The 26,702-nt window shown below is 41.6% G+C and overlaps 1 protein-coding gene across 1 annotated transcript; it reads right to left on the bottom strand.

Annotated features, from left to right (window-relative positions):
* Positions 1 to 7,687: 7,687 nt before the first annotated feature.
* Positions 7,688 to 11,309, bottom strand: LOC123092332 (DEAD-box ATP-dependent RNA helicase 24). Its single transcript, XM_044514080.1, has 5 exons — positions 10,651 to 11,309; positions 8,741 to 9,969; positions 8,560 to 8,596; positions 8,045 to 8,468; positions 7,688 to 7,921 (listed from the first exon to the last, which is right to left on the bottom strand). Exons 1-5 carry the CDS (start codon positions 11,207 to 11,209, stop codon positions 7,870 to 7,872), a joined length of 2,301 nt encoding a protein of 766 aa, XP_044370015.1. The 5' UTR covers positions 11,210 to 11,309; the 3' UTR covers positions 7,688 to 7,869.
* Positions 11,310 to 26,702: the final 15,393 nt, after the last annotated feature.

Here is a 26,702-nt window from a genome sequence, read left to right as displayed (position 1 = left end):
TTCTTATCAATAGCATTAATGGCACCAATAGTATAGTAAACATTATTATCATATTCTTCCAAGCAAGTGCCAAAAAGATTTTCAAGATCATAAGAGACATCATTGTCTTCACAATCATAATCATCAAAACAAGTAGTAGGCATCACAAAATCATACTCAGTATCATCATCCTCCATCAACATATTTGATTCACTCTCATGAGGCACAATGGTGATAGGAGAAATATTACTTGGGAGAGTTACCTTTTTACATCTACTTATTCTTCTTTTCTTTTTCTTCTTCACCACCTCACGTGTGGGTTTAATCATTTTTTCGAACTTCTTGTTGAACAGATTGATTGGATAGGAAGTTCCTCCTCATTACCTCATTCATCATAAGAAACACTAGGAGGGTATTGGGAAATATTTTCCCTTTCATTAGTACTCTCTTCATACTCTATTTATTTTCTTATCTTTAGATAGTTGGCAACATAAGGATTCTCAATGCAATTTACCGCACAAAACATACAAATTTCCTCTAGATCAAAATCAAGAAATCTATTGAGATTAAATTTTGGAATACCCTTAGTTATACGTTTAATTTCTTCATACCCCAAAAGAAGACTAAGCTCTTTATGATGCTCAAGGGTAATCAATTTATCACAATTTTTGGACACGATTTGATCATGAAACAATTTGCATTGGAGATTTAAATGATCGTGTTCATTGAAAAGTTCACAAGGATGGAGAAAAAAATTAAATCTTTCAGCACAATCATCTAGCCTCTCTTGCAAATTTTTCGTTTCTAAATATTTATGCTTCTTACGAAATCTATCTTCCCTTTTTGGTGTGTGTTTGCACTCCCAATTCACTCCGCAAAAATTGACATTCTTATAGGAGACATCATTATCATGACTAATGCAATCATCATTAACATCATCAAAATTCAAAGAATTCATACTAGCAATAATGCAATCATGCCCATCATCCAACGTTTTTATGCCATAAATTTTGTTGAATTCTTTTTCAAGCGATTGAGCACAATTATCAGAATCCTTATTCTCAAGATAGACATTATAAAGATAAAGAACAATCTGAGGTAACCCAATCTCCATTTTTTCGTAATTTTCTTTTTATAAACCAAACTAGTGATAAAACAAGAAACTAAAAAATTCGATTGCAAGATCTAAAGATATACCTTCAAGCACTCACCTCCCCGGCAACGGCGCCAGAAAAGAGCTTGATGTCTACTATGCTACTTTATTCTTTTAGACTCGTGTTGGGCCTCCAAGCACAGAGTTTTGTAGGACAGTAGCAATTTTCCCTCAAGTGGATGACCTAAGGTTTATAAATCCGTGGGAGGCGTAGGATGAAGATAGTCTCTCTCATGCAACCCTGCAATCAAATACAGGAAATCTATTGTGTCCCCAACACACCCAATACAATGACAAATTGTATAGGTGCACTAGTTCGGCAAAGAGACGGTGATAAAAATGTAGTATGGATAGTAGATATGAGTTTTTGTAGTGCGAACAATAAAAAACAGCAAGGTAGTAAATAGTAAAACGGAGCACAGATGGTATTGCCCTGATGGAAAATGAGGCCTAGGGTGCATACTTTCACTAGTGCAATCTCTCAACAATGCTAACATAGTTGGATCATATGATTATCCCTCAAAGTGCAATAAAGAATCACTCTCGAGTTCCTATTAGCGGAGAACAAAAGATAGAAATTATTTGTAGGGTACGAAACCACCTCAAAGCTATTCTTTCTGATCAATCTATCCTAGAGTTCGTACTAAAATAACACAAAGCTATTCTTTCCGATCAATCTAACCAAGAGTTTGTACTAAAATAACACCATATGACATACATCAACCAACTCTAATGTCACCTAGATACTCCAATGTCACCACAAGTATCCGTGAGTTAATTCTACGATATGCATCAAACAACTTCATGATCATAATATTCAATCCACACAAAGAACTACAAGGAGACCCCAAAGTTTCTATCAGAGAAAAGATAATAAAAACATGCATCAATCCCTATGCATAGATTACCCCAATGTCACCTCGGGAATCCGCAAGTTGAGAGCCATAACATACATCAAGTGAATCAATATGATACCCCATTGTCACCTCAAGTATTCATACCGCAAGACATACATCATGTGTTCTCAGATCTGAACATTCAATCCGACAAGATAAAACTTCAAAGGGTAAAGATTCAGTTCATCACAACAAGAGTAGAGAGGGGAGAAACATCATATGATCCATCTATGTTAACAAAGCCCATGATACATCAAGATCATGACATCTCAAGATCACAAGAGAGAGAGAGAGAGATTAAACACATAACTACCAGTACAAACCCTCAGTCCCGAGGGTGGACTACTCCCTCCTCATCATGGTGGCTGTAGGGATGATGAAGATGGCCACCGGTGATGATTTCCCCCTCCGGTGGAGTGCCGGAACGGGGTCTAGATTGTTTTTTCGTGGCTACAGAGGCTTGCGGCGGCGTAACTTCTTATCTACGGTCTCTCCTAATGGTTTCTCTATTTATATGAATTTTTTGTGTTGGTTTCACGCTAAGATGGGCCTCGAGGTGAGCACAACTCACCGGGGCATGGGCAAGGGCCCAGGCATGCCCCGGTGTCTTGTGCCCTACTCCTTCACCTTTTGGTCCTTCCACGAAGCTTCTGGGGTCTCTTTTGTTTGAAAAAATCATCAAAAAGTTTCAGCTCATTTGGAGAACTTTCATTTCTGCACAAAAAACAACACCACGGTAGTTCTGCTGAAAACAGCGTCAGTCCGGGTTAGTTCCATGCAAATCATACCAAAACCATATAAAATTGTTGAACATGGCATGAATACTTCATAAATTATAGATACATTGGAGACGTATCACCCATCCCAATGGGCGTCCTCCTCAAGCCGGATAGCCTCCAGGGCTTGCTGCATGGCCTCCTCGAGGGTGTCTTGGTAATCCGCCTCTGTCTGCTCTTCCTCAGGCTTTACTTGCAGGGGCGGTGGTGGAACGTCGTGGTCGATGTGGACCCCGAGGTGGCGCTCCTCCTCATGCTCTAGCGCAAACCAGCGCTCCCAGTCATGAGAGTCTGGCGCGCTGCTTCGGCGTAAGGAGCTCGCGCCGCCGGGAAACCTCCTCCGCATGTGCCTCGCGGCACCATCGGGATGGGGATGCGCTGAAGATACCCATGGTTTGCTAGGGTTTTGGTCGCCGACGAGGGAGCAAAGGTGCCAAATGTGGATGTGGAGTGGATGAGGTTGGCCCCACCACACACTTCCATTAAAAAGGACAGGCACGCGGCCCTTCCATGCACTGCCAGGAGGCCCCTCAGTAGGTAGTCGCATTAATTATGACCGCTTAGGGTTGTTGGCCGACCGGCATGTGGGGACGCGACAGACAATGAGGGGACGTGTGGCCCGTCCGCGCTGATGCATTTCAGGCCCAAATTTGGGCCAGAAATGGGTCCGCGCGGACGTGAAGCAGACGTGTTTTGGGAATTAGTCGGCGCGTTGGGCCAGTGTTTTTGTCCGCAGCGACCCAAACGGACGTGGACGGACGAAATGGGTCACCCGGTTGGAGTTGCTCTAATATTCCATCAGAATGGCAGGTTTAGGAGTCTCATCAGATTCCAGTCTAGAAGTGCTTTGCATAACTCTCATGGGGAAAATATCCTCAAAGAATGTAGCATCCCTAGATCCATGATTGTACCGACTTTCAAATCGTGTACATTAGATTTCACCACTAGAAATATATAGCTAACACATCAGATTTCACCACTAGAAATACATAGCTAACGCTATGCTTGGCATAGCTAAGAAAAACGCAGTCTACAGTCTTTGGTCCCAACTTACGCTTTTTGTTTATCGGCATGTTGCCTTTCGCCAAACAGCACCAAGTGCGCAAGTAAGAGAGTGTAGTTCTTTTCTTTTCCCATTGCTCATAGGGAGTAGTCTCATTATCCTTCGTGGAAACTTTATTCAGTACATGACATGATGTCAATACAACCTCTCCCCACCATGCCTTTGATAAACCCGACGTATCTAACATGGCGTTAACCAAATTTGTTAGAGTACGGTTTTTCCGTCGGCAACCCCGTTTAACTGGGGTGAATAGGGAGGCGACCTCTCATGAATAATACCATCTTCCATACAGAATAGATCGAACTCACTAGAAAAGTACTCTCGACCACGATTAGACCGGACTCGTTTTATTTTATTTTCAAGTTGGTTCTTAACTTTTGCTTGATAGATTTTAAAGTAGTGTAGAGCCTCATCCTTAGTATTTAACAAATACACACAGCAGAATCTAGTGAAATTATCAATCAATGTCATGAAATATTTCTTTCTACCTTTAGTCAACACATCTTTCATCTCACAGAGATCTGAATGTATGAACTCTAGTGGTGTCAGGTGTCTCTCCATCGCAGGCTTATGAGGCTTACGAGGTTGCTTTGCTTGCACACACGCATGGCACTTCGAGCCTTTGGCTAAAGTGAAACTCGAGATTAAATCCATCTTGGCTAGCCGCGTCATACAACCGAAATTAATGTGACAAAGACGTGAATGCCAAACCTCAGAGTCGTTCACATTAGAATGAATTTGGTTCACGACTTTATTACAGAAATCCTCCAGGGAAAGGCGGAACAAACCACCACAAGCATATCCTTTTCCAACAATTAGTCCATATCGAGATACGACTACTTTATTGGACTCAAATACTAACTTAAACCCTTCTTTACATAGAAGGAAGCCACTAACGAGATTCTGCTTGATGGCGGGACATGTTGCACGTTCTTCGGTTGCACGATCTTTCTACCATGCCAACACCATGAACAGAAGCATGAGAGCCATTTCCCATCAGGACAGAACAATCTCGTGCGACCTGGTAGGAAGAAAACAAAGACACATCAACACACACATTAATATTGGCCCCAGTGTCAACCCACCAATCGGTGGACTGACAAACTGAAGGTATGGTAAACAGATTACCATACCTAGATGCCGCATTACTGTTGCTCAGAGTGACATTAACAGACTTGGAGTCATGTCCTGCCTTCTTGTACTTGTTTGGGCACTTGTTTGCCCAATGTTTCTCTGAACCACAAGTAAAGCAGCTATCTCTCTTTTTGTCTTTTTTCTTACCCTTCTTCTTGAAGGTAGTATTCTGTTGGACAGAGTTTTTTTGTCTTGAACTTGTGGAAATTCTTATGCACCATGTTAGCACTAGAAGAACCCTCTGCCCCTTTCATGTGTGAGTCCTTTGCTCTCAAGTTCTGCTCAACACGTAGATAACCGATGACATCCTCAACAGAGAATTCAGGTCTCAAGTGCTTGAGAGAAGTAGCAAAGTTCCTCCATCCAAGAGGGAGTTTTGCAATAATGCAACCACGACAAACTTGTTCGGTAACTCACACTTCAGGAGCTCCAGCTCCTTAGTGATGCACTGCATCTCATGAGCCTGGTCCAACGCAGGATGATTGTCAACCATCCTGTAATCATGGAACTTCTCCATGTCATACAGTTCGCTCCCAGCATCGGTTGCGCCAAACTTAGCTTCGAGCACATCCACAAGTTTTTGGCAACGCGCATATGAAGATATCAACCAACTTGTTCCCGATCACAGTAAGAACGGCTTCCACAAAGATGGTGATTGCCTCCCTAAACGCATTCTCCTTTTCATGAGCAATTGTTACCGTGGGAGACACACCACCAACCCAAAACATATTCATTGTTGTGGGCCACAAGGTGGTCCTTGTGACCTCGTTTGCCAACGCTTAAAATGCGTCCCGGTAAACTTTTTTGGTTTCAGTGTAGCGGCGAAGCCATGAGCCAAAAAATGCCTAAAATAGGGTTTTGGATTGCTAGAAATATTAGCACATTTTCGACTAATCTAATCCACGAGTATACAGTAAACATGGCAAATACAGTAAACATGGCAAATACGGTATGCATCTCATACCGATACCTAAGCCTGTAAGCACGTACAGTACATAGAACTGAAACATCTATAAACCGCGTATATACGGCCAACATATGAACGAGCAAATAGGAGGCGGTCAGTGACATGAACGGATTGGGAGCAGTCGCGTTGAGACGCTCCCCGAGGCACCTGCTTTCCTAACCAACTATGCATGTGGTCATCATGATGGGATCGTCGAGGGCAAGACAAAGAGGAGGAGGAGGAGCGCGCATGTATCACTCCTCTTTCCAAGCTTCCAATGGCAAGTGGTAGAGCAACCCTTATAAAAGGGTCTCAACATGGGCCTCAAGATTAACCCGGCATCATTGTTCATATAGGCCTAAACCCCATCTTTTATTCAACACATCATGCACTCAACAATCTTTTACCTACTAATAAAGCACCTATCGCTTCTGTGGGGTTCACCGTCGCGTAACTTTTGCAAAAATCCCTTGTCTTTCCAAAAATCAACCCGCACTTCTCCCTGGGTATTTCTGGTCGTGCGACTTTTTCGTTAGGTCCGCTCGGCTGGGCTTCACGCTGTTTTTGTAGCTCGGTTGGGCCTGTCGTCCGTGCTCAAAATTATGTGGGTGCATAATAGTCCCACCTTGCTGACATAAACTGACTCTTGTCAATTTATATACGTTTGCAGATTATCTGTAACATCAACCGGCCTCCTCAACAACCAACAAACAGAAGGACAGTACAGAGGAGAGAACAATCCATTAATAATGGATCCGCGGCAAAGCAACAATATCGGAAAAGAGCAACAACTTACCATGATTCTCAGCTAGCTCTGATTCGTTGACAAACTGAGCATAGTTAAAATAATCAAATTCGTTGCAGTGAAACCAACACACCAGGATTCAACTCCTAGGCTTGCCACTGATGCTTGTATTTTTCTAAATTTATTTCGGACTTTTCGCGGGATGTCCGCTCGGTGAGAGAAGATGTTCCCATTGACTACTAAGACACACTACTAAAACACACCCGACTTGGTATTTCAGAGGTGCTCATAGGAGTAGGGCGTGCAAGGGTGCTTCCTAGGGTAGGAGGATAAGTGGCAATATAGGTGAGGTAGCTCATAGTATTGAAATAGAAGACATGGACATGGTGTCTTATGACATGCTTACTAAGGGCCTGTTCGGTTCCTCTCCGCTCCCTGGACTGCGCTCCCGGAGCGGAGGAAACTGCAGCTTATTTCCACGGAGCAGCTCAAACCGAGCTCCTGGAGCTCCGCGGAGTGGAGCGGACGGGAGAGATTCCAAACAGGGCGTAAGTTTGGTGGACATGGTGTCTTATGACATGCTTGCTAAGTTTGGTGCGTACAATCATGTTTGCTAGTCTAAATCAAATATGGTTCGTGAAATTCCCTCGCAAATGGTTCGTAACATGATTAGGCAATAGGCACCTGACTATAAGCTCCAAACCTAGTCACCATTTCACGTCTCCAGCAACAACAAAGCACATTAAAAAGAAAGTAATGTGGCCACAAGCAAGCAGGCACACAAGAGATACATCACATGATTCCTCATTTCGGATGGTTTATTTGAACTGCAACTCCCCGGCATCTCTATCCTGATTTCATAAGAGATGATATGTAATGGTTCCGGAGTCAGCAGATTGACATACTTTTTGTAATGACACTGACCAAAGAGTAGAAGATTAGTGTGCCTAAACTTAAGGCAAGAGATGATAGGTGTCTCAAAACCAAATTTACCATACTCGATAGTGATCTCCACATTTTGATAGGACAAACATAAAGAATAGACAATTCAGTTGGGTGTAGGAACAGCAATTTTATCATTCACATCATGTAATCTACAATCTACAACAATATGTTCCGTGAAGGTAACAAAACAAAACTGGAGGCAATTTTGGTACATTTGGAGTTCAAAAGCCTACTAGCGATCCCACCCAGATGGCCGCTTTCTCTCCCTCCGTTGATCCTTCGAGCTGCAATATACGGGAATTTTGAACGGTGGTTAGCACACTGAATACTGAGCATGGCCAAGTACTAGTACTGGAAATATCAGCAGGATGATTATCTGCACCGACTTATCATCGCGAGCCACATACCTTTCAGGGTTTGTGTTCCCGTTTTCGTTAGTGTTTCCTGCTGGCCTGGACGCAGGAACAAATGAGGGCGCCGGTGGTGCTGGTCTCGCTGCACCTGAATCCCCTCCTATGGTACCACCGGAAACAAAACCACGAAGTGCGGGTTTTACAAAAGGTGCACCCCTCAAAGGTGCACTGTTGCCTGGCGCACTCGAAGACGCCGAGACAAAGCTACTCTTAAAATTTTGCATCATCCCCGTCTTCAACACGTTTACAGTGGCAGATCTTGGAGCAGGTACTTGTGGCCCTGATTCAGAACCATAGCCAATGCCAAGGCCAAAATCAACTCCACGTATGCCACGCCCACGCCCACGCGCACCGCCACCCCCGCCGCCGCCCCCACCACCACCTCCACCACTCTTTCCTTTGCCACCTTTCTTCCCACCTGGTCAAGCATAATTATTTCGTTAGTATAATCAGTTTCCAAAAGGATGCATCTATATCACCTCCTGTGTAACTAAATAAACAGGACGAACCTTTTCTGGAGTCACGGTTAGCTCTGAACCTGCCATCCTGGAATTCAAACAACAGTCGGTTTAGAATAGGGGTTGTACTCATGGTAGGATGACTAGGCAAACTATAATAATAGTACGTATTTTAGCAGCTGACAGAACAGAGAACACGTAAAATTCACAAAATAAGTTACCAGGAACCCACCTTCATTGCCAGGTCCATAAGTTCGTTGGGCACATCTTGACCAGCAGCAATTAAACTATGAACCAATTCACCTGCAAATCGTGATTCTTTCTGTGTAATAAGAGTATATGCGGTGCCATCTTTATCACCAGCCCGGCCAGTTCTTCCAATGCGGTGAATATGCATATCCATTTCTTTTGCAATATCAAAGTTGACAACTGTTTTAATTGACTTTATGTCCAGACCACGTGCAGCAACATCAGTTGCAACAAGAACATGGTAAATCCCAGACTTGAACTTCTGCAGTGTCTCCATCCGAGATGCTTGATCCTTGTCACCATGAAGTGCAGCAACTTTGAATCCATGCTGATTCAACTGGTTCTCAACCTCATCGACTCGAGCCTTCTTAGTTGCAAATACAAGCACGTCTCCATCATCAATCATACCAGGCATTTTCTCGAGAAGCCATGGCATTTTCTCAGCATCAGAAGGGAGTACATTCACAACTTGTTTAATGTCTTCATTAGCACTACCAACTTGACCAACTGTGACTCGAATAGGGTCAGTCAAAATTTCTCTAGCCAATCGTTCCACTTTGTATGGCATTGTTGCAGAAAAAAGCAAGGTTTGTCGGTCTGGTCTAATTTGACCAACAATGGATCGTATCTGAGGCTCGAACCCAAGATCAAACATGCGATCAGCTTCATCAAGAACCAGATAAGTTGCCCTAAACATCTTCAGTGCCTTCATCTTAAGCAAGTCTATCAGTCTCCCTGGGGTAGCAACGACTATTTCACAGCCTGATTTCAGTTCTTTAAACTGTTCAAATTTGGAAACACCACCATAAACAGCAGCAACTTGAAGATTGTAAGGCTTTGCAAACTTCTTAGCTTCGAGATATATCTGATGTGCCAATTCTCTTGTTGGAGCACATATGACTCCTATTGGACCTTCTTCCTTCTGAAGCTCAGGCTGATCCATAATGTGAACAATCATAGGGAGTACAAATGCTGCGGTCTTGCCTGAACCAGTTTTCGCAATACCAATGATATCTCTACCTGAAAGGACAATAGGTAAAGCCTGGCACTGAATTGTTGTCGGCTTTTCATAACCCTGCTTGGCAATAGCATTCATCAATGGAACAGGAAACCCACAATCCTCAAAGTTTTTAACTGGCCTTGGCACATCAAAGCCTGAAACCCGGATTGCCAAACTTTTCATATAATCAGACACCTCTTCCACACTCATCCCTACAAGAGACAAATAGAGAAATTCAATAAATACCTTCAAGTAGGAATTGCCAAACCATAAACAATGAGCAAGAACAACCAGCAAAAGTTATAATCAATTTACATCATGCTAGTTCGCACAAACATGTACAAGTACTTGCAAGATTTCAGTTGCAATGGCTTGTAACATAAAGAGACTTCATTACACTAATTATTTAGCAATGTCAGCAGACGGGGAACGAGACACCAGATGCACAACAGAAATGTATCAATTTCTTAAGAAATTGATTAGCAATCAAAGTGAATACAGCGCTGAAAAACAAAGCAATATTATGGCTCTCTGACTGTTGTCTCACGGAGGGTAACTGGAGACTGGCGATTGTGTAAAGAAGTGATGACGCGGTGCCTGCCATCTCAAAATAACAGAGATGCATCTATTCTAATAGCCAACACTCGAACAATAAGCATGGAATTCAAAATAGTGATCCCGGACCCTTGTAGGGCATCATTTTTGTTCACAGCCAACAGAACATTTGGATGTTAGCATCCAATATAGACTATTCTGGTTCATCCCTTGTGACCTCTGGTCAGGCTTCATATGGTGAGATCAAACTGAAGTAGCTTAACAGTGTAACCTACACAGGACGCCAATTTAACAGTTAACGATACATAAGCTCAATCAAACGGTAAGATATGCTTCACCTGAAACTGACGGCTTCTCCTCGTAGAAATCCTTGGTGAAGGGCTCGTACTCGATGGTCGAATGGTCCAGTGGTGGTATGGGCTCTATCTTCCTCTTGTCGACTACTATGGAGTTGTCGTCGGAGTCGTACTCCATCATGCCGGCGTCGACGGCCTTAGCGGCAGCGTACACCTCCTCGTCGGAGTTATACCCAGCGTTCATGACGTCGGCAGCAAGCGTGAGCCCGGCGTCCTTCTTGGCCCGCAGGAAGCTCTCCATTGGGTCGTCGTCCTCATCGGAATCCGCGGGGCGGAGTGCCTCGGGCTTGGGCGGCGGGGGCGGCGCGCGGATCTCCTCCTGGATCTCTGCCATGAACGCGTCGAGCGGGTCGATCTCGTCGTCCTCCGCCTTGCCGCCCTCCGCGGCGTCCGAGGGTGCGGCTGCGTCGTCAGAGAAGGCGATGTCGTCGAGGTCGTCATCGGCGGGGACGTAGAGGCGCGGCGCGGGTTGGGAGCGCTCGAAGCTGTATGGGGTGGGACGCGGGATGCTGAAGCCCTCGAGCCTCGGTCGCTTCGACATGGACGGCGGGCAAGGTGGAGGTAGCGACGGTCTAGCTAGGGTTTGTGTAGCGAGGCGGGGAGGAAGACGATGGACACGGAGGGGTCGGAGAGAGCTTGGCGCCGGTTGGTTGGGTCGCTCGTGTGGTGGGCCGGGTACTGGACGGGTCTGACGCGCCCGTGGGCTGAAGTCGGTTGCGGCATAGCTTATCAGGCCGAGTGTTGTTTGATTGGCAACGGCGGTTGGGCCTCGCCGACTCACCAGTTCACCCTTCAAGCTCCTGTGACCGAAATCAGAGTACTAGACTCAAAAAAAAAACTAGTTAAGGAGTACTCTTTTAAAGATCACTTTCACCTTTTCATGTGCGTCATTTGTCGCAACCTGAGATTTTTTTTTCATACATCTGTTTATTCAAAACATTTTTATCTCTTAAATCGTGCATCCAAATTTTGAACCGTTTGGTTTCTCACGTCGAAATCTTCAAAAGTAGAACTCATATTGATAGGTATTGAAGATTTTTTGTTTTCACGAAAAAATCGAGCCGGAAGCATATTTTTTTTCCTTTCTGAAAGAGGCACAACCGTGCCTCTCGCGAAAGCGCAAACGTGACTCTCGCGAAAAGAAAATAGAAAACACATTTTTTCGTTTCTGAGAGGCACAGCCATGCCTCTCGCGGAAGCAAAACCGTACCTCCTGCGGAAGAAAAAAATAGAAAAGACATTTTTTTGTTGTTTTCGAGAGGTGCGGCCTCTCACGAGATCACAATCGTGCATCTCATGGAAGAAAAAGAAACAGAAAATGCGTTATTTTCGTTTTCGAGAGGCACGGCCGTGCCTCTCACGAAAGCATAACCGTGTCTTTCGTGAAAAAAAACAAAAAACGCATGTTTCCCGTTTCTGAGAGGCATGGCCATGCCTCTTGCGGAAAAAAACATGTGTTTTGCACAAATTTTTTCCCAAAAACTAACACAGACCGGTGGAAAACCGAAAAAAATCGTTTAAAAAGCCAAAAACATGTAGGAAAAAAATCCGAAGGGAGCGCAACAGTGGCGCACTCTCAACCTACCCCCAAGTGATCGCTGGGAGCTCCTGAATGACCAGCTCAAAAGAACAAATTCCCCTAAAAAGGCTTGAAAGAACAAATAGAGAAGTAGCTCATGCCCCGGAAGTCGCCTTCTACTCCCAAGCTCGTTTGAACTCGAGATGAACAGTAAATTTTGAAATAATGCAAACAAAATTTTAAAATCTGAATTTTTTTCGGTGAAAACTTTAACAAATGTTCTCAGTGCTTGGAAATTTTCATACTGAAACAACATTCGTAGAAGTCATGGCAAAAAAAAAAAGCAAATCAGCACTTTTGGAGCATCGATTTTGTTCTTTTACCAGGACTTTCAGAAATGTCATTTTATGATAAATTTTTACAAACACAAAAGATTTGTCTTTTGATTTTTTTTTCAGTTTTACTATTCATCAGAGAGCATTTGAACTCGGGAGTACATGCTCCATGTCCATCATGCCCAGCCTAGTTGGACTACTTCAACCCCTCAAGAAAAAAGGTTGGACTACTTCAAAAATAAAAGAATAAAAGTTAGACTCGGTCTTCAGGCGTGATGTGATCTATGCAATGCTGCAAAGTAGTACTCGTAGTACCCGTCAAAAAAATAATAGTACTCATAGTACATACCGCTATCTCCTTCTTATTTTTGTAAGGAACATACCGCTATCTTCAAAAGAAAACTAAAAAATAATGTAGCTTTTGTCGAACAAAGAGAAAGCTGCATCAAACGAAGTTTTGAAGTCCTTGACATCAAACGTCCCGACAAATCATCATACTTGTTAAACGAATCCAATGGAGTGTACTGAAAAGAAAATCATTGAACATCGTAGTTAGGCCCGCAGGTAGCATTATAGTTGACCAAACGTACACAATTTGACTGGTGGCCACTTTACAATTTTCCAATTTCTAATAAGTCCCACTACAGAAGCTAGACCTAGGATGTATCGGTAATATATCTTATAATAGGAAAAGTACTCTCCACTACACTTACATTAGTATTTCTTCGATTCAAAATAGAGGACCAATTTGTATTTCTAAAACATCAATTTGTTCAATAAATTATGAATTGTATAACCCGTAAAAAGTGTACATTGAAATTTTGTTTTAAATCAAAATTCATTGATATACTTCTCCATAATATGAGTGGTCCAGTTGATGATTAGAGCGGACCTTCTTAGAGAGACAGAGGAAGTAATAAGTTTTTCGTGCTTATAACAAAAGTACCTTTCTAAACCCCTCAAGTTTTAGTGGGACCATCCCCACTAAGAGACTTCGATTAGTAATGAACAAGCAGTTGTAACCACACTACCGGTTACTACATTACTATTTGTCCCAAGTACTTCGCTAAACTTGCACTAATCTATACTTTGGGAGGAGGCATTTGTCATTGTCGTCAACTTATCATTAATTATAGTTATCTTGTCTCAGTCTTGATGGGAGGTACCCAATTGGCCAATTTTCTTCTTCTTGAAACCAACCCAAAAACACTTTAGTAGCATTCACGAGTAACAACTAAAGGAAAAACACATGCTGAATGAGACCAGTTATCAACGTGGTCATACCTACGCAACTACCAATTTTTTTCATAACTAGTTAGTTTAGACCCAAACTTGCCAATCATGACCTTGTATTTTCATAATAATGATAAGTGCATTTGATTTCTTGGGTGGACGGGTTTATCTCGACTAATTTTGCCAAGTTGAAGAAAGTTGTGTGAATTAACTTTACTATTAAATTTGGCTCTTCCTATTCTCACCTCCCATGATGACCAGTTGCTAGATATTGTTATTATGTATGTGTTGTCTTCCACGACACTTGATCGGACAATACTTGTATAACTTCACAGTGCATTTGTATATAGTGATGCAAGCATACAATAAATGCCATCACTTCCCATTGCTTGAAGTACGGAGGGTGGTAGGTCAAGGTAGAGACGATGGCGAAGCAAACACCGGAGCGAGCATTTTGGGTCATTCATTGAAGAAGATCGATAACGATATGAAGAGGCAAGGGAGAGACAATCACCCTCACGAAAGCCATTTTTGCATTTGATCCAGTCTCTGGATACCTTGTTTAGTAGGACAACTAAGGCGAGGAGGAATGAAATCTAGGTGCACCAGTGTTTGAGAATCCCTGGTGTGAGAGGATGCTGAGAGTCGAAGGCTTTGGGGGAATATGTTTGATGATCATACTATGAGCTTTTCTAGAAATGGCAACGACTAAGAAGGTCAGCAATGTGGATAAAACTTTCGGCTATATTGATGGTGTCCTGGACTAGGGCTTACTCACCATGTCGTCTCCCGCCTAGGAGGGCTGCGCCGAGGACCCTCATGGCGGTTAATTACTAGGCCTATTCGAGCAGCCCATGACGTATACAAGGAATATTCCATAAGACTTGGCGCACAAGACGAGGACTCTTCTAAATCCTAGGCCTCATGTACATTATATAAGTCGAGGCTAGGCTAGTCGACAGACCATATTTGATATATTCGATAGATTAGATTCATTTACATACGATCTCGAGGTAGATCATCATGTACTTTGTACTCCATCCACAATCGACAACAAACGCAAGACGTAGAGTTTACCTCTTTAACAGGGTCTCAACCTGGGTAAACAATCATGTCCCTCGTTGTCCTGTTATCATGTAGCCAAGATCACCAGCTTGGGGCCCCCTCTACACACACCCTTGATCCTGTTACCTATTGGAAAATGTAGTAGAAAACCAAAAAAACCGTGCCTACGCACACCCAAGATCAATACGAAGATGCATAACAGGTAGTGATCACTATCGTTACCGTCACCGAGTTGCAGCGAAAAAAGAATGTGCCGGTGTAGATCATACTTGAAGTCCCTCAAACCATCGATGAATGATTCCGCAAACCGAAGATCGAAAGCATGACCTCTCTACTTGGTCAAGCGTGCAACCTTCACGATCCGACAGCGTTTCATCGTCCAGAGCTAATCATTTCCGAAGAATTAGAGGGAGGATATTAAAACCACACTGGACTTCTAATTATGAGGATTTGTCTATCTCTAATTAGATCAGCAAGGATCAAATAGAACTAGAACTAGAGGGGCCAGAGGAGGCTCCAAACTTGTGTGTCTCAATAGAGAAAAAAGCTTATTATATATAGGTTTGAGGAGAGGGAGAGGTCAACCGCCAAGGAGGGAAAGTTCAAGGGGAAGGATTCCTCATCCTCCTCCCGTAGTCCAATTCGGCCACCCCTTCCATAAGGGGGGCGCCTACTCCACTTGGGCCTTGGTGGCCCAAGTTGCCTTCCACCACTTGGCATTTTAGATCCGTTTGTATTAAATTAAATATAAAAGTGTTCTAAAAAATTTAGAACCTTTTATATATATAACATTCCTAGAAACATTTTCCATCATTATATATTTATCGGTAATACCCAGTATTACCCCATACTCTCCGAAACCCTTCCGGTGACCCCGGAACGCTTCCGGATCCTCTCGGAACTATTCCGAATATTAATGAAACAATTCCACAAAAATATTCTCATCACTCCTGTCCTACTAACAATCAGTGGATCGTGATTTCCTTAAGCTTGTGACCCCGTCGGTTTGGTAACTCATAGACATGAATGAACTCGTTCGTGCAATGATCGCCAGTGGAACCGTGGATGTCCATATTGATCCCTATGAGCACACGAATGATATTCGAGTGAACCTTTGGTTATCATGTGATGTTCCCTTTGCTTCATGACACTACACAAGACCCAAGACGCATCGGGTATCCTCCTGAGTCATCACATGTTCACTATATCGTTATCCTCGTTCCGGTTTTGTTTTTCTTTCTCGTTATTGTGTTCTGGCATCCCCCTGATGAAGTCACCTGTGTCTGGCCAGACGACGATGGATTCCATCACATCGAGAGGGCCCTAAGAATATCTCTCCAACGTCGAAGGAGCAAATCCCACTCTTGAGTTATCTAGTCACCTGTCAAACTTTTCGCTGAACCTCTAAGTTATCGTTATAATCACCGTGTTACAAGTGATGTTTGAGCAACCCCAAAGTCCATTGTACAGTAAGAAGTGACTACGATACTCTCATGGTCTAAGGAGCAAAATCACATGTTAACACTATATGCTATTACAATTGATTATAGACGATATTATGTCAATTCATAACAAACAAGTTTGGGTTGATTCAATATGATAGTTCTTCCAACATCATAAGCTCACTGTTGTTTTAGGACTATCGTTACACTTAACGATATCCTAAGATCCAGAAAATGTGATCACCAGCAACACTTGAGCTAGTCTAAGAGGCGAGACTAGGAACCTTTGTTTTATCCGTTCATCATTTCACACGTGCATATGAGTTTTCCGTTGAATCACATATTCCAGGATCATAGCAGTAATAGCATGAAATATAAACACTTAATTATGAATATGGAAATATAATAATACAATCTCTTCATCTTCTCCGTACATGAGAACATGTCGTCAGTACTCAACGACATTTTTCACTGTTGTCCTATGATGAACAATTTGACCATTCTGGTAACTTTACTCACAGCTTACTTGGAGTACTGGACATATATGGTTTATTTACATACCATGGAATTAACACATGTGTGATTGAAATCATGTATTTCACTCATCAGTATTTCAAGATACCACTTTTGCTAAGAATTCCTTCCTGTGACTTTGACAAGAAACTCTTCTTGGCATTTTTCATACTAAACTGCATTGTTACTTTGTCAATATGTATTTTGGCTAAGCCTGATTTGACGCTACTATCTCAATAGATCATTATGCCTAATACCAGGACTATATATTGCCTAATTACTTTGCTAAAAAAACTAGTTTCAATTAAGTCTTAATCTGTGTCAAGAAATTTCCAATCAACAATATGTCATGCACATATAGTGTTTACAAATAGTATCATGCTCCCACTTACTTTCTTGTGAATACAACCATCTTCGCATTCCTCGACTAAATCAAATTATTTGACCGTTTCATTATGACGAAATTCCAACTCCACTATGCATGCTTCAGATTTGCACACTTACTATCATCATCTGGATCGACAAAATTACCTTGGGTCATATCAAATATACAACCTCGGTTCTATTTCCATATCATCGGAATCATTTTGTCATCCATCTATTATATTTCATAACCAAAATATTTAGTAATTGCTAGTTTAATCTGAACTGACTGTGAGTATTATTATGATGAGACAATCTCGCCATATTCAATTCCTTGATATTGTCATAAACTATTTGCAACAAGTCAAGCATTATAAAACATTTGTATCTTTGTAAATCTATAGATCCATCACTACACTTTAGACTTGAAGTCTGTCAGAGGGTCTATCAAGTTCTAAACTTGAATTATGTGTTATGATACTATCTCGGATTATTTTGGCGCATAGCCAAATTAAGAGTTAGGGCCCGTCAATGCTTCTCTATGTATTATAGGTTCATTGTTTGTTTCAATAATATTTCGTCTGTATACCATGAAGGTCTACATGGATTTACCCAACCTATATGGTTCAGCTCCAAGTTGGACTGAAGTCTCTATATCTCATGTAGAGTTTTTCGTATCAGTCATGGTAGGAAATTCTAGAACACTTCTAGCATCTCTTTTCTTTGACCTGGTCACGAAGATTTTGCAATCATGCCGAGTTGCACTGTCCTCCCACTCACTCTTTTGCAGAAATCATTTTTCTTCAAAAATTTCACACTCTCTAGCAAAACACTTTGCCTTTGGCTTAGTGATAGAGGAATACCCGACCATTTGGGATAACCTGCAAAGTAGCACTTATTTCAATAAATGTGATGCCGCTCTTTTAGTGTAAAAAAACATAGTCTCTAAAGCATCACATTTAAAAGTATATTGGTGAAATATTTAGTGTCATATTTGGTAGCACCATGTCATACATAGCTTGATTACATCTACTCAAAAACACTCTACTCTTAGTAGTGTTTCAGGAGGTGCAAGCTATAAAATATTTTTCATAGCTCACTACAAATTTTGCTCTATTTTGCGACGTTTCACTTATGTCACGTATAACCCTTTCTGTCGCGAAACGTACCCCCTGTGACGTTTTCCGGCCATAACCTCCATCTCACCAAAGCACTGTCATGGAAAATAAAATTTTCAAGATACAACTTTTTACGTCATGCAAGATCAAATTTTAGGTGACAAACCAAATAATGTTATAGATGACCGTTTTCGGTGACGGCCCAGAATGTCACCTATAATAGCCCAACATGTCGCGTAAGATCATTTTGGCCACGATAATCCAGCACCGGTGATCGGTCCAAGGGGTTGACCGGCCAAACATTCGTGCAGGTGGGGCCAACAGTTGCTAACGTGGCTTCTTCGATGTGGGTCTGCCGTGGGTTTTATCGCCGACGGTCCCGTCAGTAATAACTGGGCATCAGTTTTGACCGGTCAAAGCTGCTGACATATGGGCGCAGAAGATGACGTTGTGGCCATTTACATGTGGGACCAGACAATGCTGACGTACATGAGGGTCCGGATGGTGCTGACGTGGCCGCTTAGAAGTGGGGACATGAATGTGGTGACGGTTACAACTTCCGTCACCAGTACCGTCACATGTTTTATTATAGCGTCAAAAATGTGCATGGTTGATTTTGCAAGCCAATTTGAATTTGAAATAGAGAAAATTTAGAATTTAACATTGCCATCACAACTTTTATTATAATAACATTGGGACTTGACATCTCTCATAGCAGTGATCCACGTATTAAAAATGAGCATCCAAATGACATATTATCAAGCATTACAAATAAGACATTGGAGACGTCATCACGATGAACAGTAGTGCACCATCAGTTTTTGATGGGTTGTGACACAGTCTCCTACAAAGACTACGATGACTTCCTTAAGAGATGACTAAGAATTCCCCCCATTTCTTGTTGCTCTTTTTCAAAGCCTCTAATTTTTCTCTCCTGGTCCGTCTTAACAACTTATATTTCTAGTTGTTGCTTCCTTTTGAGCTCTTCGATTTCCTGCATCTGTTCACTAAGTAGGACATCTAGATCTTCTCCAAATGTAGCATTTTCCTATTTTGTTCTATTGCTTGTGTTGTAATCTTTGCTTCTAGCTCATGAATGCATTGTTTAGAGGACAAATTACGTGATGAGACACCAAAGCTTGAAAGTATCATGGCGGAGGAGCTCTTTTCCTCAATAATCTGCATGTCAGGTACTTGCGGTAGAACTTCTTGTAAACATGTCATCTTTGTGGTCTGCATCATGATTGAAAGCATTGTTCGCGCACTGGTAGTACATTACATTATGATGGCTCACACAATTATTTTGAAGCCAAAACATTATAAATTACTTACGGGTGCTTTCCAATATGTCTGATGCTGTAATCCTTCTTGATGTTGTGGGAGTTTCCAGAAAATTCGGAACTGGATGCTATCTTCTTCTTGTTTTTGGCCTTATGGAATAAGGACACTCACATCGGTACTGCATATCATGTAATAATCAACAATATACGAGATTTCAGTAACTTATTTAAATTCTTACCATAGAGCTATGAGGGGTATCATATTTTGAACTGTCAGCTGTATCGCTTTCCAGCACAGCATGTATGTTTGCTTTTCCCTTGTCAGAAAATTTCTACGACATGAAGCAAAAACTTAGTATGAAAGGGAGTGTATAAGTCTGAAATCTTAAGAGGAAGCCAGAGTATTATTTACGGTTTTTGACCTTCTTAAAACATTTGGCCATGAACTTATATTTATGCTATTGAGCACTTTTTTTTTGCAAAATGCCAGTGCAAAATTCTTCTGCAAATGCATCTAGAAAGTCAATTTTGAGCTTTCCCTAAAGAAACCACATGCCCATGAAAGTTAGAACACATGCAATGCATGGTTTAATGAATGCATTATAGTAGAACTGCATAATACAAATGCATGACAAATCAGCAAAGGAAGTTTACCTTGTAAATAGATGGGGTCCATTTATTCCTTTTTGAAACTGAAGATGAAGGTACATATTCATCCATGTCAACATCGTAGACATAGGCTTCGTCCTCTGAATTATTTTCTGAATCATCATATGTTTGTGTGCCAGCATTCACTAAAGAGTGTGCTATACAACCAAAATTTGGTGGACCAATGGTACCAACACAGTGCTTCCTCATGCGTGCAGATATTCTAGCAGCATTGTCTTTCATTGTTTCCGCCAGTTCCTGCTCATATACTTTTGTTGATTTGCTGGTAGGAGCCAAGAATCAAAGACGAATTTTTCATGTCCATGTTCATCTTTGATGCGATTACTAATGCTTCAACCATCAATTAATCTTAAAATACACAAGTATAAGCAAATAATCAATGTCTGCCTAATAAAACCATGCGAAGTGAACTACTCCCTCCGTTCCTAAATATAAGTCTTTTTAAATATTCCAATATGGATTACATACGGAACAAAATGAGTGATATACACTCTAAACTACGACCATATAAATCCGTATGTAGCCCATATTAAAATCTCTAAAAAAGACCTATATTTAGGAACACAGGGAGTAGATCCCGAGATTGAATGAACCGTAGTACGGACTGTCATATACAATTGAATTGAGTTGATCTACAAGAATCAGTGCAAGCACACCAGGAGGCCAAACTGAAGCACATGCGTAAATCCAGATGGGTGCCGCAAAAGATAGGGTTGTGGGGTTGGGATGGCGGGAGAGGAACTTCTCATCTGGCTGCGTATGATAAGATTTTGGGGTAGACAACAACAATTTGTAAAATTTCTCCGCACGGAGTGTCCCGGCCATCGCGTTGGTCGTAGATGGAGCCATAGGTCACCAGGAGATCGGGGATCTGAGGGAGAAGAGAGGGATGAGGAAGCGGTGAGAGTCAAGTCGTGGGTATTTAGGAGGAGGTGTTGAAAATTGAGCGCGTCATAAAAATTCATGGAGGGAACGAAAACACTAGTCAGAGCGAAAATTAGGAGGGAAAGAAAAAAATAGTCATGTAGGCAAACACAATTTAGGGCTGGTCGTAAGTATTCAAGTTGTTGTACCAAATAGACGTGACAACCCATTCGAGTTTTCAATCCATTTTCCACTCAAAAAATGATCCAGCAGAATAGTTGGTCAACAAAAAAGTACACTTCGTCAAATTGTATTGTTGTGGACCTATTAGCAAGGTCAAAAAGCCTATCAATTTGCAAATGTTTAGTTTTGTGTCTGCTTAAGAATAGGCTTGATCCACCACAATGTGATGCACGATTTAACATGAGAGGTTCGCAATGAACACACCGTTACTTTTCCATGTGACATGAACAATAATTGAGCATGCATAATGTCTTTCATTTCATTGATGATCACGTGACGATGTGGACTCGGGGTTTACAAAGACATGATTATTTTGAAACACCTTGTGAGAATAGCAGTTTCAAATCGCGCAAAGAAGCTCCCCATAATGTATGAACCACATTGTACATGTATTGCCCACCCGCTCACAGCTCATATCTCATTTACTTGTACTTGGTCACCATGGGGGGTATACATTCCATTTCATGATTTGATGGGAGAGTTTTGCGATGGGCTGCCCTTTACAATTTCCATGTGGGATGAACAATAATTCAACATGGATCATGATGAATCTCATCCAACCCACCACCGTCCAGCAAGCCTATAAAGGAATTACTCACTCCCGGTGGCGAGCATCATGAAATTGGTGATGGAGGATAGTTGATGATGATGAAGACTGAAGATCCCCCTCTCTGGAGCCCCTAACAGGCTCCAGATCTGGCCTCCCAATGAAGAACAGGAGGTGGCAGTGGCTCCATATCGTAAAACGCGATGAAACTTTCTCTCCTATTTTTTTCTCTGAAAATAGGAATTTATAGGATCGAGATTAGGGTCATCGGAGCCTCGTGGTCCCCACTACCCACCAGGGTGTGGCAGAGGGGAGTGGCGTGCCCTGGTGCCTAGTGGGCAGCCCCCCCCCTCCAGTGGGTCTTGGTTCCAATAATTTTTATTTATTCCAAAATAATTCTCCAAAAAGTTTCGTCCAATTCCGAGAACTCTTACTTCTTCACAAAAACAACACCATGGTATTCTGCTGAAAACAACATCAGTTCGGGTTAGTTTCATTCAAATCATGCAAATTAGAGTCCAAAACAAGAGCAAAAGCGTTAGGAAAAGTAGATACGATGGAGACGTATCAACTCCCCCAAGCTTAACCCATTGCTTGTCCTCAAGCAATTTAGTTGACAAACTGAGAGTGATAAAGAAAAACTTTTACAAACTCTTTTGTTCTTGTGTCCATTTATATGCTTAAATAGCACCCAAGTTTTCAGCAAAGATCATAACTAACCATGCAAGCAATAACTCTTAGAAATTATATTCACTCATATCAATGGCATAATCAACTAGCGAGAAATAATAAAATATTTCAAATGCCAACACTTTGTCAAAACAATCATGATATAATATGATAGTAGTGGTATCTCGCTAGCACTTTCTGAGACCGCAAAACATAAATGCAGAGCACCTCCAAAGTTCAAGCAGCGGCTAAACATTGTAATTCATGGTAGAAGAGATCCAGTCATGATGCACACACCACTAACTATACACAATGCATGAGGATGACAATAATGCTTTCAGGACTGGTGCTTATTTGAGAATATGATGACTCAACATAAAAGTAAAATAACATAAAAATAAATAGATAGGCCCTTCACAAAGGGAAGCAGGGATTTGCAGAGGTGCCAGATCTCAAAGCTTTAATCAGGGACAAATATAATTTTGGGAGGTATACCTTTCCTATCAACGTTACGACCAAGAGTTTTCAATTCTTCCATGATAAAAAAATCAGAGGTGGTTCCCAAGCGGTAAAAGTAAAATTTACTCCCCCTCCACCAACATTCACAAGCCATGGCTAGCCAAATCCTCGTGTGCCCTCCATACCAACAATAATTCGAGGGAGTTTTGTTTAATTATTTGCAATTTTTTATCATGGGACTGGGCATCCCGATTACCACCCCTCTCGTGCAAGGACGAGTGAATAAACACTCATCATGAGAATAACGCGCTTAGCATGGAAGATACTGACCACCCCCTGTTGCTCCATGAGCGATATGGGCACACAAAACAGATGTTCGTTTGAATTTTTAGAGGTGGCACATGCAAATTTACTTGGAACGGCAGGGTAATACCGCATATAGGTAGATATAGTGGACTCATCTAGAATAACTTTGGTTTAAGGATTTTGATGCACAAGCAGTATTCCCTCTTAGTATAGGCAAAGGAGAGAAATTAGATTGAGAAGCGACCAACCAGAGAGCGAAAACGGTCATGATCATGCATTATGAATAATTAACATCGAGTACTAGCATGAGTAGGATATAAACACCATGAACAAAAATATCGTGGAGGCTATGTTGGTTTTTTAATCATCTGCATGCATCAACACATGCCAAATCAAGCCACTTGAAACAATCAGAGGAGGATTCACAACCATTTTAATGCATGTTGACACTCAAGATAAATCATTATCCACTCCTAGCTACTTAAGCATGGCATGAGCAACTATAATCTCTAATTGTCATTGCAAACATGTTTAATCATAATATGTTGAATCTTGGATACTGAGTTAAACATATTTACAAAACCAAAAACAAGTTGAGTTCATACCCGCTTTTCCTGCCACAGTCACTTCATCGTATATCATCATTATTTCCATTCACTTGCACGGCCGAATGATTTTGAAAATAATAATAGTGCAAGAGTGTCGTGGACTAAGCCAAAATCTACAACATTTTATTTAAAGGGGAAGACAAATTAATTTGGGCTCTTTGTTAGATCAACAATAATGCATATTAGAGTCACTCAACATTTTCATCGTGGTCTTCCCCTTAGTACGAATCAACAAAAAAAGGAAATTCAAAGAAACACACTGAAATATTTTTGGATTTTTTAGTTTTTCTTGAAATAAGCAATTTAAAGAAAGAAAAACAAGAACGAGAAAAACTATTTACACGGGAAAGCTCCCAACAATAAAAAGAAGAAATGAGAAATCTTTTTGGGTTTTCTTTTAATACTACAACTAAATTAAACCAGGAAGAAAAACTGAAAAGAAGTGAGAAATATTTTTGGATTTTTATAAACTTATTCAAACACAAAAGAAGAAAGCGAGAAAATAAAATTAACATGGATAATACAATGAAAAAGTATGAACACCGACAACTAGAATGAAGTGTGTGAATCATGAATGTAATGTCGGTGGAAATATGTACTCCCCCAAGCTTAGGATTTTGGCCTTGCTTGGTAATCACCACCCACAGCGTGGATAATATTCAGAGTGATAACTCATGGAGGCTCTCGGTGTGGCCTCCTTGGCTCGAAGGGTAGCCTCTACCGCCGTGTTGTACTCGCGCACCTCTCTCTCATAGATGTAGTAACTGCACCCCTATAATCGAGATTATCATCAATACCAATCAAGCAGGAGTAGGCTTTTACCTCCATAGTGAGGGGGCAGACCTGGGTAAACCCTTAGCTAATTATTCCAATCAACCCCATTCAAACAATCACCTAGAAGCGATGGCCTCACAACTAAGTCCTTTCACAAGGAAATCTGCCGTGACAAAACCTCGACATATACCATAATCCAAGCGTTGGTGTGTGAGCTAAATATCAAAGAATTTGTTTCATGGCCTGGTGTGATTCCTTCGGTGTCGCTTGAAATCGGACACACATGCAAACGCTGAGCATAATGTCTAGCCTAGATGCACATAGGCAAAGAAGTGAACCAATGATGGAGTGATATACCTTCTGATCGAAATCTTTACCATTTTTGTCAATGCAGAGTTGACCATATATTAGTAGGCATTGGTATTTTGAGGCCTTTGCAATCTTGCATGCCGAATTTCTTCAGGCAATCTTTGAGGTATTTCTCTTGAGAAATGAAGATGCCACTGGGTTATTAATGAATTTGAAGACCAAGGAAGAATTTCAATTCTCCCACCATAGACATTTGGTATTCTTCACGCATCATATATGCAAATTCTTTACTAAAATGCTTGTTAGTGTAACCAAAGATAATATCATCAAATATATTTGGCATATTAATGGTTCATCCCCGTAAGATTTTGTGAATAGAGTAGGGTCAAGTGAATCGGATTTGAATCCCTTTTTCTTCAGGAATTCCTTCAGAGTATCATACCAAGCCCGTGGGGCTTGCTTGAGGCCGTAGAGAGCCTTATTTAGTCTAGAGACTTTGTCAGGATGCTTTGGATCCTCAAAACCTGGTGGTTGAGAAACATATACTTCTTTCTCAAGCTTACCATTGAGGAATGCACTTGTCACATCCATTCCTTTAAGAGTATATTGTGATGGTTAGCATATGCAAGCAATATACGAATAGCTTCAAGCCTAGCAACACGTGCAAAAATCTCACCGAAATCAATACTCTCAACCTGTGTGTAGCCTTGTGCTACAAGACGGGCCTTATTCCTTACCACTTGGCAATTTTCATCTTGCTTGTTGCGGTAGATCCACTTAGTGTCGATGATATTGTGCTTGCGTGGATCTGGTCGATTCACAAGCTCCCACACATTGTTGAGCTCGAATTGTTGCAATTCTTATTGCATGGCTTGAATCCATTCAGGCTCTAGAAATGCTTCATCAACTTTGGTGCACTCTGTGATAGAGATAAATGCAAAATGCCAACAAAAGTTAGCTAAATGTGAAGCTCTTGAGCGAGTGAGGGGACCATGTGCATTGATGATGTCGAGGAGCTTCTCAATCTGCACTTAATTCGCCACTCGTGGATGAGTTGGATGAAGAACTTGTTTTGTTGAGCATTTTCCTCGGTGTCATTTTCTTCATGACAAGGAATGATCACTTCTTCTTCAGCTATTTCTTCATTGGGCACAGTTTCACCACTGCCCGTCAGCTTGATAGATTCTTCGGGAGGGATTTCATCTAGCACGGGAGGTAGGTGCTCTCTTTGTGAGCCATTAGTTTCATCAAACCGCACATCTACAGTTTTAACAACCTTGTTCTGGTAGGTGTTGAAGACTATAGGCATGCGAGTCCTTTTCATAACCAAGCATGAAACCCTCATGTGCTTTCGGTGCAAATTTAGATTTGTGATGTGGATCTCTAATCCAGCATTTAGCACCGAAGACTTTGAAATAACTACATTGGGCTTCATGTCAGTGAGGAGCTCATATGAAGTCTTCTTGAGGAATTTGTGAACATATACCCGATTGATGATGTGACCTGCAGTATAATTTGTTACAGGCCACCATCGATGAGAAGTCTTGTATTCATCAAGCATAGTGCAAGGCATCTCAATGAGTGTCCTATTCTTGTGTTCTACAACTCCACTCTATTGAGGAGTATATGGAGCAGATAGCTCATGAGTGATACCAAGTTTGTCAAGATAATCATCCAGACTTATGTTCTTGAACTCGGTGTCGTTGTCGCCCGATTTG

Source organism: Triticum aestivum, chromosome 4B (assembly GCF_018294505.1).
Source record: "Triticum aestivum cultivar Chinese Spring chromosome 4B, IWGSC CS RefSeq v2.1, whole genome shotgun sequence".
Taxonomy (NCBI): domain Eukaryota; kingdom Viridiplantae; phylum Streptophyta; class Magnoliopsida; order Poales; family Poaceae; genus Triticum; species Triticum aestivum.
This window is presented reverse-complemented; position numbering and strand designations above follow the sequence as displayed.

Excerpts from the sequence above, each read along its gene's own strand:
- LOC123092332 (XM_044514080.1), bottom strand. The coding sequence starts at position 11,209 with ATGTCGAAGCGACCGAGGCTCGAGGGCTTCAGCATCCCGCGTCCCACC. Across the intron at positions 9,970-10,650 it reads GGAGAAGCCGTCAGTTTCAG|GGATGAGTGTGGAAGAGGTG; the intron begins GTGAAGCATATC and ends TGTCTCTTGTAG. Across the intron at positions 8,469-8,559 it reads TAACCGTGACTCCAGAAAAG|GTGGGAAGAAAGGTGGCAAA; the intron begins GTTCGTCCTGTT and ends ATGCTTGACCAG.